Raw genomic sequence first — 15,373 nt, 5'->3', positions numbered from 1 at the left:
TGCTTTTTTCTGTGAAACTGAGGTGAAGGGGGAAGAGACAGCTGAACATATTTTCATATGAAGGAGAGGAGCCAACAGAAAGGGAGAATTTGAAGTTACTGGAGTGACAGATTTGTGGGGAGAAGTACTTAAAGAGAAGGTTGTGGTCCAGTGTACAGATGGACAGCTGAACTCTGAATAGGAGGAAAAGGTGATTCAAATATAAATAAATTTGTGGATGGCAGACTGAGGGTGGGAAAGTTAAAGGAATGAAAATAAATAGATGTTTTTATTGCTTTTCTCCTTGAACCAGGAGTCAGGAAAACATAATCATCTGATGAAGGGGGGCCAAGGTGGAGTAGGGCAGATATGAAGTGATCCTAAGGATGCTATGGGTAGCCACATTCTAGCTCTACCATTTACTAGCCAGTGGCCTTGGGTGGCGGCACTATTGAAACTCTCTAAGCTCTATTTGCTCCTCTATCAGTAAAATGGGAGAAATGTCTGTAGTTATCTTAATGACCACAGTGTGAGATAACATACATGCAGCCTTTAGCACACAGACCCTCCTAATTGATCCGCCTCCATTTTCCAACCTGTCTCCTTCCTTTGCACCCACTTTATACAATGCTGCTGGAGAGAGCTACCTAAAATACTAACTTCATCATGCCATTCATCACAAATCCTTCAGTGGCTTTTACTGCTTCAACATAAATTCTAACTTCCTTATACTGGCACTCAAAGTCCTCAGTGATTTGGCCCCCACCTCACTGAATGACATTATTTTCTTGTATTTGGTACCATGCCTTGTTTGCTACGGTAATTGCGAATCATTGTAATTTCCTTCTAAACTCTTATGTTCTTTGGGATCTCTGTGACTTTGTTCATGTTATTCCCTCCTCAGATGACTTTGAAAAAACATTACTTCTTCAAGATTCCACTTAGGGTCTCATCTTTATAAAACCTTTTCCAAACTCCTGGGAAGCTCTCCATGTTTCCACAGCTCCTTGTGTTTAATATTTCCTTTACATTATCCATATCGTTTAGGTATTTTACTTAATTGTCTTCCCCAAGTAGGTCCTCCAGGAGCCATGGTAGGTGCTCAGTGAGACTTGATAAATTATAGTCAGTTCAGTGACCAGTTTCTTTTTGAGATGCATATCACATTCTGATGGTCAAAGTGGAAATTGCAGGATTTGTTTTTCACAGCTCTTAACTGTTTATAACAACCTGAGATTAAGATCTATGGCATTCTAGAACTGGAATAATTCTCTTAAAGGTCAGCTAATCCAACTTCTTTGCAACATTATATTTAAAGCAATAAAAGAGAGACCCATAGCAGGGCAATAATTTTACTGAGATCACATAGTGAATAAAATGTCAAAATCTTAACCCATGTTTCCTGACTTTCTGTCTAGGATTCTTTGCACTGCTCATCCAGTGAAAAATGATCTATTCCTATCTCCCCTACTTCAACTCTATTCACCTTTTTTGGCAAAAGAGAAGAGGTGACTGCAAATCTTTTTTTTAATTAGATAAAATCTTTAAAAGATTATTATTATTTTTTTAAATTTTTATTTATTCATGATAGGCACACAGTGAGAGAGAGAGAGAGAGAGAGAGGCAGAGACACAGGCAGAGGGAGAAGCAGGCTCCATGCACCGGGATCCTGACGTGGGATTCGATCCCGGGTCTCCAGGATCGCGCCCTGGGCCAAAGGCAGGCGCCAAACCACTGCACCACCCAGGGATCCCTTTAAAAGATTATTAATCTACTTATGAGAGACAGAGGGAGAAAGGCAGAGACATAGGCAGAGGGAGAAGCAGGCTTCCAGCAAGGGAGCCTGATGTGGACTTGATCCTAGGACCCCGGGATCATAACCTGAGCCAAAGGCAGAGGCTTAACCACTAAGCCACCCTGGTGCCCTGCAAATCTTATACACCAACACCCAGTGACTTGTCCTGGGTATGGCATCCCTCAACCACACTAGTATCAGCCACTCATTCTTCATTCTGTTGGGCATCCCTGGCCTGGAAGACCAGCACACATGGATTTCTCTTCCTTTCTTTATTTCCTACCTGGTTGCTGTCCTTGGGAATATCCTCCTTGTCTTCATCATCATCACTGAACGCAGTCTCCATGAACCTATGTACCTCTTCCTCTGCATGCTAGCTGTGGCCGACCTCATCCTGTCCACTACCACTGTGCCCAAAGCACTGGCCATATTCTGGTTCCATGCAGGGGAGATCTCTCTTGATGGCTGTGTTACTCAAATCTTTTTCATCCACGCCACATTCATTGCTGAATCAGGGATTCTGCTGGCCATGGCATTTGACCGCTATGTGGCCATCTGTGACCCATTGCGCTATACTATGGTGCTCAGTCATACAGTAATCATAAGGGTTGGCTTGGCTGTGGTTCTGAGAAGCTTCTCTGTGATACTCCCAGATGTGTTCCTGGTGAAGAGACTGTCTTTCTGCCATAGCAATGTGCTACCACATACCTACTGCGAGCACATGGCTGTTGCCAAGTTTGCTTGTGCTGATATTCGTGTCAATGTCTGGTACGGCTTGTCTGTTCTCCTCTCTACTGTAGTGGTAGATGCCTTGCTCATCTTGGTTTCCTACACCCTCATCCTCAATGCAGTCTTCCACCTCCCTTCCCGAGGAGCCCGGCAAAAGGCCCTGGGCACATGTGGCTCCCACCTTGGGGTCATTTCCATGTTCTACTTGCCTGGCATTTTTACAATAATTACCCAGAGGTTTGGGCAACATGTTCCTCTCCACACTCACATTCTGCTGGCCAATATCTGCATGTTAGCTCCTCCCATGCTGAACCCTATCATTTATGGGGTCAAGACCAAACAGATTCGAGAGCGTGTGGTCAGTACTTTTCACAGTGGAACCATGCTGAGTCTGTGTGACTGATAAGGTGGTATGTTTACCGTTATAGGGTCTGTGACTACTACGGACTACGAACAAAGTGATATATTATGACTTTAAAAGATAGATTGTTATGTTGCCTTAAGAACGGTAGTGTTTGGAAAAGAGCATGAGATTTTTTGAATATCACACCAAAAGTATAAGCAATAAAAACAAAATATACACGTGGGTCTACATCAAACTAAAAAGCTTCTGCACACCAGAGGAAGCAATCAACAAAACTAGCAGACAACATATGGAATGGGATAAAATATTTGTAAATCATGCATCTGACAAGGGATTAATATTCAGAATATATAAGGAACCCACACAACTCAATAACAAAACTCAATGGCAAAAGAATAACCCGATTAAAATATGGGCAAATGACCTGAAAAGACATTTTTTTCCATAGAAGACATACAAATGGCCAATAGGTACATGAAAAAATTCTCAACATCACTAATTATCAGAGAAATGCAAATTAAAATCACAATGAGATCACCCCATGCCTTTTAGCATGGCTGCTATAAAAAAGACAAGAGATAACATGTGTTGGTGAGGAAGGATGTGGAGAAAAGGAACCCTTTCCACTGTTGGTGAGAATGTAAATTGGTAGAGCCGTTAAGGAAAACATCATGGGGTTCTTCAAGAAATGAAAACTAGAACTGCTATATAACCCAGAAATTCCACTTCTGCATGGAATATATATGAAGGAAATGAAATCACTCAAAGAGATAATTGCACTCCCTCATGTTCATCGGAGCATTATTTACTATAGCCAAGACATGGAAACAACCTATTTGTCCACAAAGAAAATGGTAAAGAAAATGTGATACACACACACACACACACACACACACACACACACAATGGAATACTATTCAGTCACAAAAGGAAATTTGTACCATTTATGACAACATGGATGAATCTTGAGGGCATTTTGTTGAGTAAAATAAGTCAGAAAAAGACAAATATTGTATGATCTCACTTATATATGGAATCTAAAAGTAAACCAAACTCATAGAACAGATTGATGTTTGCCAGAGGTGAGTAGTGGGGTATGGGAGAAATTGGTGAAGGAAGTAAAAGTGTACAACTTCCAGGTGTAAGAGAAATAAGTTCTGGGAATATAATGTACATGCCTGGTGACTACTATAGTCAATAATGTATTGTATGTTTGAAGGCCTCTAAGAGAGTAGATCTTAAAGTTAACACATGCAGAAATATTTAACTATGTAAAGTGGTTGTATGAGTTAACTAACCTTAACTGTGGTAATCATTTTGCAATATAGATGTATTAAATCATTATGTTGTATACCTTAAACTTATAAAATGTTGTATATCAATTATATCTTAATAAAGCTGGAAAAAATGGTACATATATACAGTGGAATATTATTAAACTAATAAAAAGGAGAAAATTCTGTCATTTGTAACAAGGATGAACCTAAAGGATGTTATACTAAATGAAATAAGACAGACACAGAAAAAGAAATACTATATGATCATTTATATGTGTAATGTAAAAAAGACAGACTTACAGAAAGCAGAGAGTAGAATGGTGGTTTGCCAGGGGCACAGGGACTGGGGTGGGGAGGGGATAGGTGTTGGCTGAAGATTACACACTTTCAGTTATGAATTTGGAGATCTAATGTACAATATGATGACTATAGTTAATTCATTATTGTATACTTGCTGAGAATTGATATTAAGTGTTCTTACTACACATACACAAAAGATAACTATGTGAGAATCTGTCAATCAGGCTGAATGTGGTAATCATTTCACAAAATATACATATATATTGTAAACCTTAGATGTACACAGTTTTACTGTCAATTGCACCACAATGATGCTGGAAAAAATTTAGAATATGTAGTTTTGTAAAAAGAGAGGGGTACAATAATTTCTAAATTCCTTGATTATTCCTTTATCATATGGCTGTGATAGAACTAAAAAATATAAACAGGATCTTGAATATGTATGATAGTAAACAGTAGATAAGTTTTTAACTTCTGCCTTAGCTTCTTTATCTTTAAATATTTGGTGTGAAATCTCTACTATTTAATTCCTTTCAATGGGGCCTAAGGGGATGGCAGTATATCATTCTGTAGTGGACATCTCCAAGTACTGTGGTAATCTGATATGACAAAGTATTTCGATTTTGAGAAATGAGAATATTTAAATTCATATCATTATTGTAGTTTTCTCCTACCAGTATATAGATAAAGGGAACAAACCATCTTTATACTGGCCAAGTCAGAGACCTAGAAGCAGAAAAGTGGATTTTAAAATTTACCCTTAAAAAATTTCTCTGTGAACTTGACATACAGAATCATGCCATTCCCCAGTACACCCCTATTTACATAGGACTGAATGCTCCTTTTCTTCCTTCATTTTATCAACTAAGACATCATTGCCTTAGCCAACTTACATTGATTTATCTCTGTAATACTGTCATCTTTACTGAAGATTCTGTTCTTTTTATCCTTCCTTCAAAGTAACTTCATTCTGTCCAGTGTTAAGAAAGACCTGTATTTATTCTTAAAAATAATTCTATCAATAAACTTCAAGGTCACTGAGATCTTTGTTTTTTTTTAATAAATTAATTTTTATTGGTGTTCAATTTACCAACATACAGAAAAACACCCAGTGCTCATCCTGTCAAGTGCCCCCCTCAGTGCCCGTCACCCATCCCCCCCACCCCCCGCCCTCCTCCCCTTCCACCACCCCTAGTTCATTTCCCCGAGTTAGGAGTCTTTATGTTCTGTCTCCCTTTCTGATATTTCCCACACATTTCTTCTCCCTTCCTTTATATTCCCTTTCACTATTATTCATATTCCCCAAATGAATGAGAACATACACTGTTTGTCCTTCTCCGATTGACTTACTTCACTCAGCATAATACCCTCCAGTTCCATCCACGTTGAAGCAAATGGTGGGTATTTGTCGTTTCTAATGGCTGAGTAATATTCCATTGTATACATAAACCACATCTTCTTTATCCATTCATCTTTCGATGGACACCGAGGCTCCTTCCACAGTTTGGCTATTGTGGACATTGCTGCTAGAAACGGGTGCAGGTGTCCCGGCGTTTCATTGCATCTGAATCTTTGGGGTAAATCCCCAACAGTGCAATTGCTGGGTCGTAGGGCAGGCCTACCCTTAACTCTTTGAGGAACCTCCACACAGTTTTCCTGAGTGGCTGCACAAGTTCACATTCCCACCAACAGTGTAAGAGGGTTCCCTTTTCTCCGCATCCTCTCCAACATTTGTTGTTTCCTGCCTTGTTAATTTTCCCAATTTTCACTGGTGTGAGGTGGTATCTCATTGTGGTTTTGATTTGTATTTCCCTGATGGCCAGTGATGCAGAGTATTTTCTCATGTGCATTTTGGCCATGTCCATGTCTTCCTCTGTGAGATTTCTCTTCATGTCTTTTGCCCATTTCATGATTGGATTGTTTGTTTCTTTGGTGTTGAGTTTAATAAGTTCTTTACAGATGTTGGAAACTAGCCCTTTATCTGATATGTCAGATATTCTTGCAAATATCTTCTCCCATTCTGTAGGTTGTCTTTTAGTTTTGTTGACTGTATCCTTTGCTGTGCAAAAGCTTCTTATCTTGATGAAGTCCCAATAGTTCATTTTTGCTTTTGTTTCTTTTGCCTTTGTGGATGTATCTTGCAAGAAGTTACTGTGGCCGAGTTCAAAATGGGTGTTGCCTGTGTTCTCCTCTAGGATTTTGATGGACTCTTGTCTCACATTTAGATCTTTCCTCCATTTTGAGTTGATCTTTGTGTATGGTGAAAGAGAGTCGTCCAGTTTCATTCTTCTGCATGTGGATGTCCAATTTTCCCAACATCATTTATTGAAGAGACTGTCTTTCTTCCAGGAACCCACACAACTCAATAACAAAACTCAATGGCAAAAGAATAACCCGATTAAAATATGGGCAAATGACCTGAAAAGACATTTTTTTCCATAGAAGACATACAAATGGCCAATAGGTACATGAAAAAATTCTCAACATCACTAATTATCAGAGAAATGCAAATTAAAATCACAATGAGATCACCCCATGCCTTTTAGCATGGCTGCTATAAAAAAGACAAGAGATAACATGTGTTGGTGAGGAAGGATGTGGAGAAAAGGAACCCTTTCCACTGTTGGTGAGAATGTAAATTGGTAGAGCCGTTAAGGAAAACATCATGGGGTTCTTCAAGAAATGAAAACTAGAACTGCTATATAACCCAGAAATTCCACTTCTGCATGGAATATATATGAAGGAAATGAAATCACTCAAAGAGATAATTGCACTCCCTCATGTTCATCGGAGCATTATTTACTATAGCCAAGACATGGAAACAACCTATTTGTCCACAAAGAAAATGGTAAAGAAAATGTGATACACACACACACACACACACACACACAATGGAATACTATTCAGTCACAAAAGGAAATTTGTACCATTTATGACAACATGGATGAATCTTGAGGGCATTTTGTTGAGTAAAATAAGTCAGAAAAAGACAAATATTGTATGATCTCACTTATATATGGAATCTAAAAGTAAACCAAACTCATAGAACAGATTGATGTTTGCCAGAGGTGAGTAGTGGGGTATGGGAGAAATTGGTGAAGGAAGTAAAAGTGTACAACTTCCAGGTGTAAGAGAAATAAGTTCTGGGAATATAATGTACATGCCTGGTGACTACTATAGTCAATAATGTATTGTATGTTTGAAGGCCTCTAAGAGAGTAGATCTTAAAGTTAACACATGCAGAAATATTTAACTATGTAAAGTGGTTGTATGAGTTAACTAACCTTAACTGTGGTAATCATTTTGCAATATAGATGTATTAAATCATTATGTTGTATACCTTAAACTTATAAAATGTTGTATATCAATTATATCTTAATAAAGCTGGAAAAAATGGTACATATATACAGTGGAATATTATTAAACTAATAAAAAGGAGAAAATTCTGTCATTTGTAACAAGGATGAACCTAAAGGATGTTATACTAAATGAAATAAGACAGACACAGAAAAAGAAATACTATATGATCATTTATATGTGTAATGTAAAAAAGACAGACTTACAGAAAGCAGAGAGTAGAATGGTGGTTTGCCAGGGGCACAGGGACTGGGGTGGGGAGGGGATAGGTGTTGGCTGAAGATTACACACTTTCAGTTATGAATTTGGAGATCTAATGTACAATATGATGACTATAGTTAATTCATTATTGTATACTTGCTGAGAATTGATATTAAGTGTTCTTACTACACATACACAAAAGATAACTATGTGAGAATCTGTCAATCAGGCTGAATGTGGTAATCATTTCACAAAATATACATATATATTGTAAACCTTAGATGTACACAGTTTTACTGTCAATTGCACCACAATGATGCTGGAAAAAATTTAGAATATGTAGTTTTGTAAAAAGAGAGGGGTACAATAATTTCTAAATTCCTTGATTATTCCTTTATCATATGGCTGTGATAGAACTAAAAAATATAAACAGGATCTTGAATATGTATGATAGTAAACAGTAGATAAGTTTTTAACTTCTGCCTTAGCTTCTTTACCTTTAAATATTTGGTGTGAAATCTCTACTATTTAATTCCTTTCAATGGGGCCTAAGGGGATGGCAGTATATCATTCTGTAGTGGACATCTCCAAGTACTGTGGTAATCTGATATGACAAAGTATTTCGATTTTGAGAAATGAGAATATTTAAATTCATATCATTATTGTAGTTTTCTCCTACCAGTATATAGATAAAGGGAACAAACCATCTTTATACTGGCCAAGTCAGAGACCTAGAAGCAGAAAAGTGGATTTTAAAATTTACCCTTAAAAAATTTCTCTGTGAACTTGACATACAGAATCATGCCATTCCCCAGTACACCCCTATTTACATAGGACTGAATGCTCCTTTTCTTCCTTCATTTTATCAACTAAGACATCATTGCCTTAGCCAACTTACATTGATTTATCTCTGTAATACTGTCATCTTTACTGAAGATTCTGTTCTTTTTATCCTTCCTTCAAAGTAACTTCATTCTGTCCAGTGTTAAGAAAGACCTGTATTTATTCTTAAAAATAATTCTATCAATAAACTTCAAGGTCACTGAGATCTTTGTTTTTTTTTAATAAATTAATTTTTATTGGTGTTAAATTTACCAACATACAGAAAAACACCCAGTGCTCATCCTGTCAAGTGCCCCCCTCAGTGCCCGTCACCCATCCCCCCCACCCCCGCCCTCCTCCCCTTCCACCACCCCTAGTTCATTTCCCAGAGTTAGGAGTCTTTATGTTCTGTCTCCCTTTCTGATATTTCCCACACATTTCTTCTCCCTTCCTTTATATTCCCTTTCACTATTATTCATATTCCCCAAATGAATGAGAACATACACTGTTTGTCCTTCTCCGATTGACTTACTTCACTCAGCATAATACCCTCCAGTTCCATCCACGTTGAAGCAAATGGTGGGTATTTGTCGTTTCTAATGGCTGAGTAATATTCCATTGTATACATAAACCACATCTTCTTTATCCATTCATCTTTCGATGGACACCGAGGCTCCTTCCACAGTTTGGCTATTGTGGACATTGCTGCTAGAAACGGGTGCAGGTGTCCCGGCGTTTCATTGCATCTGAATCTTTGGGGTAAATCCCCAACAGTGCAATTGCTGGGTCGTAGGGCAGGCCTACCCTTAACTCTTTGAGGAACCTCCACACAGTTTTCCTGAGTGGCTGCACAAGTTCACATTCCCACCAACAGTGTAAGAGGGTTCCCTTTTCTCTGCATCCTCTCCAACATTTGTTGTTTCCTGCCTTGTTAATTTTCCCAATTTTCACTGGTGTGAGGTGGTATCTCATTGTGGTTTTGATTTGTATTTCCCTGATGGCCAGTGATGCAGAGTATTTTCTCATGTGCATTTTGGCCATGTCCATGTCTTCCTCTGTGAGATTTCTCTTCATGTCTTTTGCCCATTTCATGATTGGATTGTTTGTTTCTTTGGTGTTGAGTTTAATAAGTTCTTTACAGATGTTGGAAACTAGCCCTTTATCTGATATGTCAGATATTCTTGCAAATATCTTCTCCCATTCTGTAGGTTGTCTTTTAGTTTTGTTGACTGTATCCTTTGCTGTGCAAAAGCTTCTTATCTTGATGAAGTCCCAATAGTTCATTTTTGCTTTTGTTTCTTTTGCCTTTGTGGATATATCTTGCAAGAAGTTACTGTGGCCGAGTTCAAAATGGGTGTTGCCTGTGTTCTCCTCTAGGATTTTGATGGACTCTTGTCTCACATTTAGATCTTTCCTCCATTTTGAGTTGATCTTTGTGTATGGTGAAAGAGAGTCGTCCAGTTTCATTCTTCTGCATGTGGATGTCCAATTTTCCCAACATCATTTATTGAAGAGACTGTCTTTCTTCCAGTGGATAGTCTTTCCTCCTTTATCAAATATTAGTTGACCATACAGTTCAGGGTCCACTTCTGGATTCTCTAATCTGTTCCATTGATCTATGTGTCTGTTTTTGTGCCAGTACCACAGTGTCTTGATGACCACAGCTTTGTAGTACAACCTGAAATCTGGCATTGTGATGCCCCCAGCTATGGTTTTCTTTTTTAAAATTCCCCTGGCTATTCGGGGTCTTTTCTGATTCCACACAAATCTTAAAATAATTTGTTCTAACTCTCTGAAGAAAGTCCATGGTATTTTGATAGGGATTGCATTAAACGTGTAATTTGCCCTGGGTAACATTGACTTTTTCACAATATTATTTCTGCCAATCCATGAGCATGGAATATTTTTACATCTCTTTGTGTCTTCCTCAGTTTCTTTCAGAACTGTGCTGTAGTTTTTAGGGTATAGATGCCTTACCTCTTTGGTTAGGTTTATTCCTAGGTATCTTATGCTTTTGGGTGCAATTGTAAATGGGATTGACTCCTTAATTTCTCTTTCTTCAGTCTCATTGTTAGTGTTTGGAAATGCCATTGATTCCTGGGCATTGATTTTGTATCCTGCCACGCTACCAAATTGCTGTATGAGTTCTAGCAATCTTGGGGTGGAGGCTTTTGGGTTTTCTATGTAGAGTATCATGTCATCGGCGAAGAGGGAGAGTTTGACTTCTTCTTTGCCAATTTGAATGCCTTTAATGTCTTTTTGTTGTCTGATTGCTGAGGCGAGGACTTCCAGTACTATGTTGAACAGCAGTGGTGAGAGTGGACATCCCTGTCTTGTTCCTGATCTTAGGGGAAAGGCTCCCAGTGCTTCCCCATTGAGAATGATATTTGCTGTGGGCTTTTCATAGATGGCTTTTAAGATGTTGAGGAATGTTCCCTCTATCCCTACACTCTGAAGAGTTTTGATCAGGAATGGATGCTGTATTTTGTCAAATGCTTTCTCTGCATCTAATGAGAGTTATCATATGGTTCTTGGTTTTTCTCTTGCTGATATGATGAATCACACTGATGGTTTTACGAGTGTTGAACCAGCCTTGTGTCCCGGGGATAAATCCTACTTGGTCATGGTGAATAATTTTCTTAATGTGTTGTTGGATCCTATTGGCTAGTATCCTGTTGAGAATTTTTGCATCCATGTTCATCAGGGATATTGGCCTGTAATTCTCCTTTTTGGTGGGGTCTTTGTCTGGTTTGGAAATAAGGTGATGCTGGCCTCATAGAACGAATTTGGAAGTACTCCATCTCTTTCTATCTTTCCAAACAGCTTTAGTAGAATCGGTGTGATTTCTTCTTTAAACGTTTGATAGAATTCCCCTGGGAAGCCATCTGGCCCTGGACTCTTGTGTCTTGGGAGGTTTTTGATGACTGCTTCAATTTCCTCCCTGGTATTTGGCCTGTTCAGGTTTTCTATTTCTTCCTGCTCCAGTTTTGGTAGTTTGTGGCTTTCCAGGAATGCGTCCATTTCTTCTAGATTTCCTAATTTATTGGCGTACAGCTGTTCATAATATGTTTTTAAAATCGTTTGTATTTCCTTGGTGTTGGTAGTGATCTCTCCTTTCTCATTCATGATTTTATTAATTTGAGTCTTCTCTCTCTTCTTTTTAATAAGGTTGGCTAATGGTTTATCTATCTTATTAATTCTTTCAAAGAACCAACTCCTGGTTCTGTTGATCTGTTCCACAGTTCTTTTGGTCTCGATTTCATTTATTTCTGCTCGAATTTAATTAACTCTCGTCTTCTGCTGGGGGTGGGGTTTATTTGCTGCTTTTTCTCTAGCTCCTTTATGTGTAAGGTGAGCTTTTGTATTTGAGTTCTTTCCAGTTTTTGAATGGATGCTTGTGTTGCGATGTATTTCCCCCTCAGGACTGCTTTTGCTGCATCCCAAAGATTTTCAATGGTTGTATCTTCATTCTCATTAGTTTCCATGAATCTTTTTAATTCTTCCTTAATTTCCTGGTTGACCTTTTCATCTTTTAGCAGGATGGTCCTTAACCTCCACGTGTTTGTGGTCCTTCCAAACTTCTTGTTGTGATTAAGTTCTAATTTCAAGGCATTATGGTCTGAGAATATACAGGGACTATCCCAATCTTTTGGTATCAGTTCAGACCCGATTTGTGACCCAGTATGTGGTCTATTCTGGAGAAAGTTCCATGTGCACTTGAGAAGAATGTGTATTAAGTTGAGTTTGGATGTAAAGTTCTGTAGATATCTGTGAAATCCATCTGGTCCAGGGTACTTTTTAAAGCTCTCATTTCTTTGGAGATGTTGTGCTTAGAATCCCTGTCAATTGTAGAAAGCACGACATTGAAGTCACCAAGTATAAGTGTATTATTATCAAAGCATGTCTTAATTTGGTTATTAATTGATTGATATACTTGGCAGCTCCCACATTTGGGGCATATATATTGATGATTGTTAAGTCCTCTTGTTGGCTAGATCCTTTAAGTATGATATAGTGTCCCTCTTCATCTCTCACTACAGTCTTTGGGATAAACTTTAGTTTACCTGATATAAGGATGGCTACCCCTGCTTTTCTTTGAGGACCATTTGAATGGTCCATGGTTCTCCAACCTTTTATTTTCAGGCTGTAGGTGTCCTTCTGTCTAAAATGAGTCTCTTGTAGACAGCAAATAGATGGGTCCTGCTTTTTTATCCAGTCTGACACCCTCACCTTTTGATGGGGTCATCAAGCCCATTCAAGTTCAGAGTTCATATTGAAATATATGAATTTAGTGTCATCATGATACCTATTCAGTCCCTGTTTTTGTGGATTGTTCCATTGGACTTTCTCTTTCTATTATAGAGTTCCCCTTAGTATTTCTTGGAGAACTGGTTTGGTGGTCACATATTCTTTCAGTTCCTGCCCATCTTGGAAGTTCTTTATCTCTCCTTCTTTTCTGAATGAGAGCCCTGCTGGATAAAGTATTTTTGGCTGCAGGTTCTTCTCATTTAGGACCCTGAATATATCCTGCCAGTCCTTTCTGGCCTGCCAGGTCTCTGTGGATAGGTCTGATGTTAATCTAATATTTCTCCCCATAAAATTTAGAGATTTCTTGTCTTTTGCGGCTTTTAGGATTTTCTCTTTATCTTTGGCATTTGCAAGCTTCACTATTAAATGTCAAGGTGTTAAGCAGTTTTTATTGATTTTAGGGGGAGGATCTCTCTATTTCCTGGATCTGAATGCCTGTTTCCCGTCCCAGATAAGGACGTTTTCAGCTATGACTTGTTCAAATACACTTTCTGGTCCTCTGTCCCTGTCGGCGCCCTTGGGAACTACAATTAAACGTAGATTTTTCTTCCTGAGGCTGTCATTTATTTTCCTTAATCTATCCTCATGATCTTTTAATTGTTTTTTTCTTTTTTTCTCAGTTTCCCTCTTTGCTATCAACTTGTGTTCTTCATCACTCACTCGTTCTTCTACCTCATTAACCCTAGTTGTCGTTAGGACTTCTAGTTTGGATTGCATCTCATTTAATTGATTTTTAACTTCTGCCTGATTAGATGTAAATTCTGAAGTCATGACGTCTCTCCAGTCCTTTATGCTTTTTTCTAGAGACACCAGTAGCTTTATAATTGTGCTTGTGAATTGGCTTTCTGTCATTGAATTGTAATCCAAAATTTGTAACTCTGTGGGAGAGAGGACTGTGTCTGATTCTTTCTTTTGAGGTGAAGTTTTCCTTCTAGTCATTTTGCTCAGTGCAGAGTGGCCAGAAACAAGTTGTATTAGAAAAAGGAGAAAAAGAGAGAAGAGAAAGAAGAAAAGAAAAAGAAAAGGAAAATAAAAGAAGAAGGCAAAAAGAAAAAAACACATAAGAGAAGAAAAGAAAAAAAAAAGGGTGTGTGTGAAGCAAACAGAAAACAAAAAATAAGAGGGAGAATCCTCTGATTCTATATGTTGTAAATCCCTCGACTTCCCCTTGAGCTTTCCATTGCTGCTTGGTCAATATTTGTTTTTCCCCTGTCCCTCTAGCTGGTATTCTGGGGCCAGGGTCTGCTGCGCTGATTCTCAGGTGTCAGCACTTGGGTGAGCTGCTCAGCCTTCTCTGGTACACGGCTCAGTGGGAGTTGTGTATCCTGTTTACCCTGTGAGGCCCTGTCAAGCTCAGTGTGAGTTGTTTATCCTTCGAGGCCCCAGGAGGAACAACAAGAGTGGCGGCGGCCAGCTCTCCAGCCCTGGAGTCATCTCCCTCAGTAACTACCACAGCTCCCAGTCCGCAGGGGCCTCGATGCTCCCGGGGCGCGGGGTGGGTGGGGGGCGATCTGCACAGCTCCGGCGGTCAGGTGGCAGGAGCGTCCTCACTGTCATGTGTCCTCCCGGCCTCTGCCTGTCCTGGGGGGAGTGCTGGGTCCTGGGCTATGTCCCCCGGGCCCTGGGCTTCCCGGCCTGCCCCGCTGGAATCGCACTCCGCGGCCGCGCAGCTCCCTTCGAGTGGCGCCTCTGCCGGAGCCACCGCCGAGCTGTTCCTGGGGCCTTTCTGGGCATGCTCTGCAGCCCTTTAGGGAGCTCAGCCGAGGGGTGTGGCGCTCTCTCCGGGGCGCAGGTGTCTGTTAGTGTCCCAGGGAGCCCGAGGGCATCCCCGCCCTCCTGGGGTCCTGCTCTAACTCCCTGCGGGCGCCTTTCCGCCGGGGAAGGTTGGTGCAGCTCCTGCTTCTCCGGGACGGGGCTCTCCTTTCCTGGGGACACTCGCCCCGGCCTCAGCCTGGCTCCTCGCGGGGCCCCTCCCCCTTGGATGCCTTTTGTTTCTTTATTTCTTTTTCCCCGTCTTCCTACCTTGATAGAAGCGCAAACTCTTCTCACTGTAGCGTTCCAGCTGTTCTCTCTTTAATCTCAAGCTGAATTCGTAGGTTTTCAGGATGATTTGAAATTATCTAGGTAATTTGGTGGGGACAGGTGACTTGGGGACCCTACTCCTCTGCCATCTTACCCTGCCTCCTGATTCTTTCTTTTGTTGTGAGTTCTTTCTAGTCATTTTGCTCATTGCAGAGTGGG

The 15,373-nt window shown here is 39.9% G+C and overlaps 1 protein-coding gene across 1 annotated transcript; it reads left to right on the top strand.

Moving 5' to 3' along the window:
• Positions 1–1,946: 1,946 nt before the first annotated feature.
• LOC121476169 (olfactory receptor 52B4-like) lies at positions 1,947–2,906 on the top strand. Its single transcript, XM_041729900.1, has one exon. The coding sequence runs from the start codon at positions 1,947–1,949 to the stop codon at positions 2,904–2,906; it is 960 nt and encodes a 319-aa protein (XP_041585834.1).
• The last annotated feature ends 12,467 nt before the right edge of the window (positions 2,907–15,373 follow it).

The sequence above is a fragment of the Vulpes lagopus genome, chromosome 15 (assembly GCF_018345385.1).
Source record: "Vulpes lagopus strain Blue_001 chromosome 15, ASM1834538v1, whole genome shotgun sequence".
Classification (NCBI taxonomy): Eukaryota; Metazoa; Chordata; class Mammalia; order Carnivora; family Canidae; genus Vulpes; species Vulpes lagopus.
This window is presented reverse-complemented; position numbering and strand designations above follow the sequence as displayed.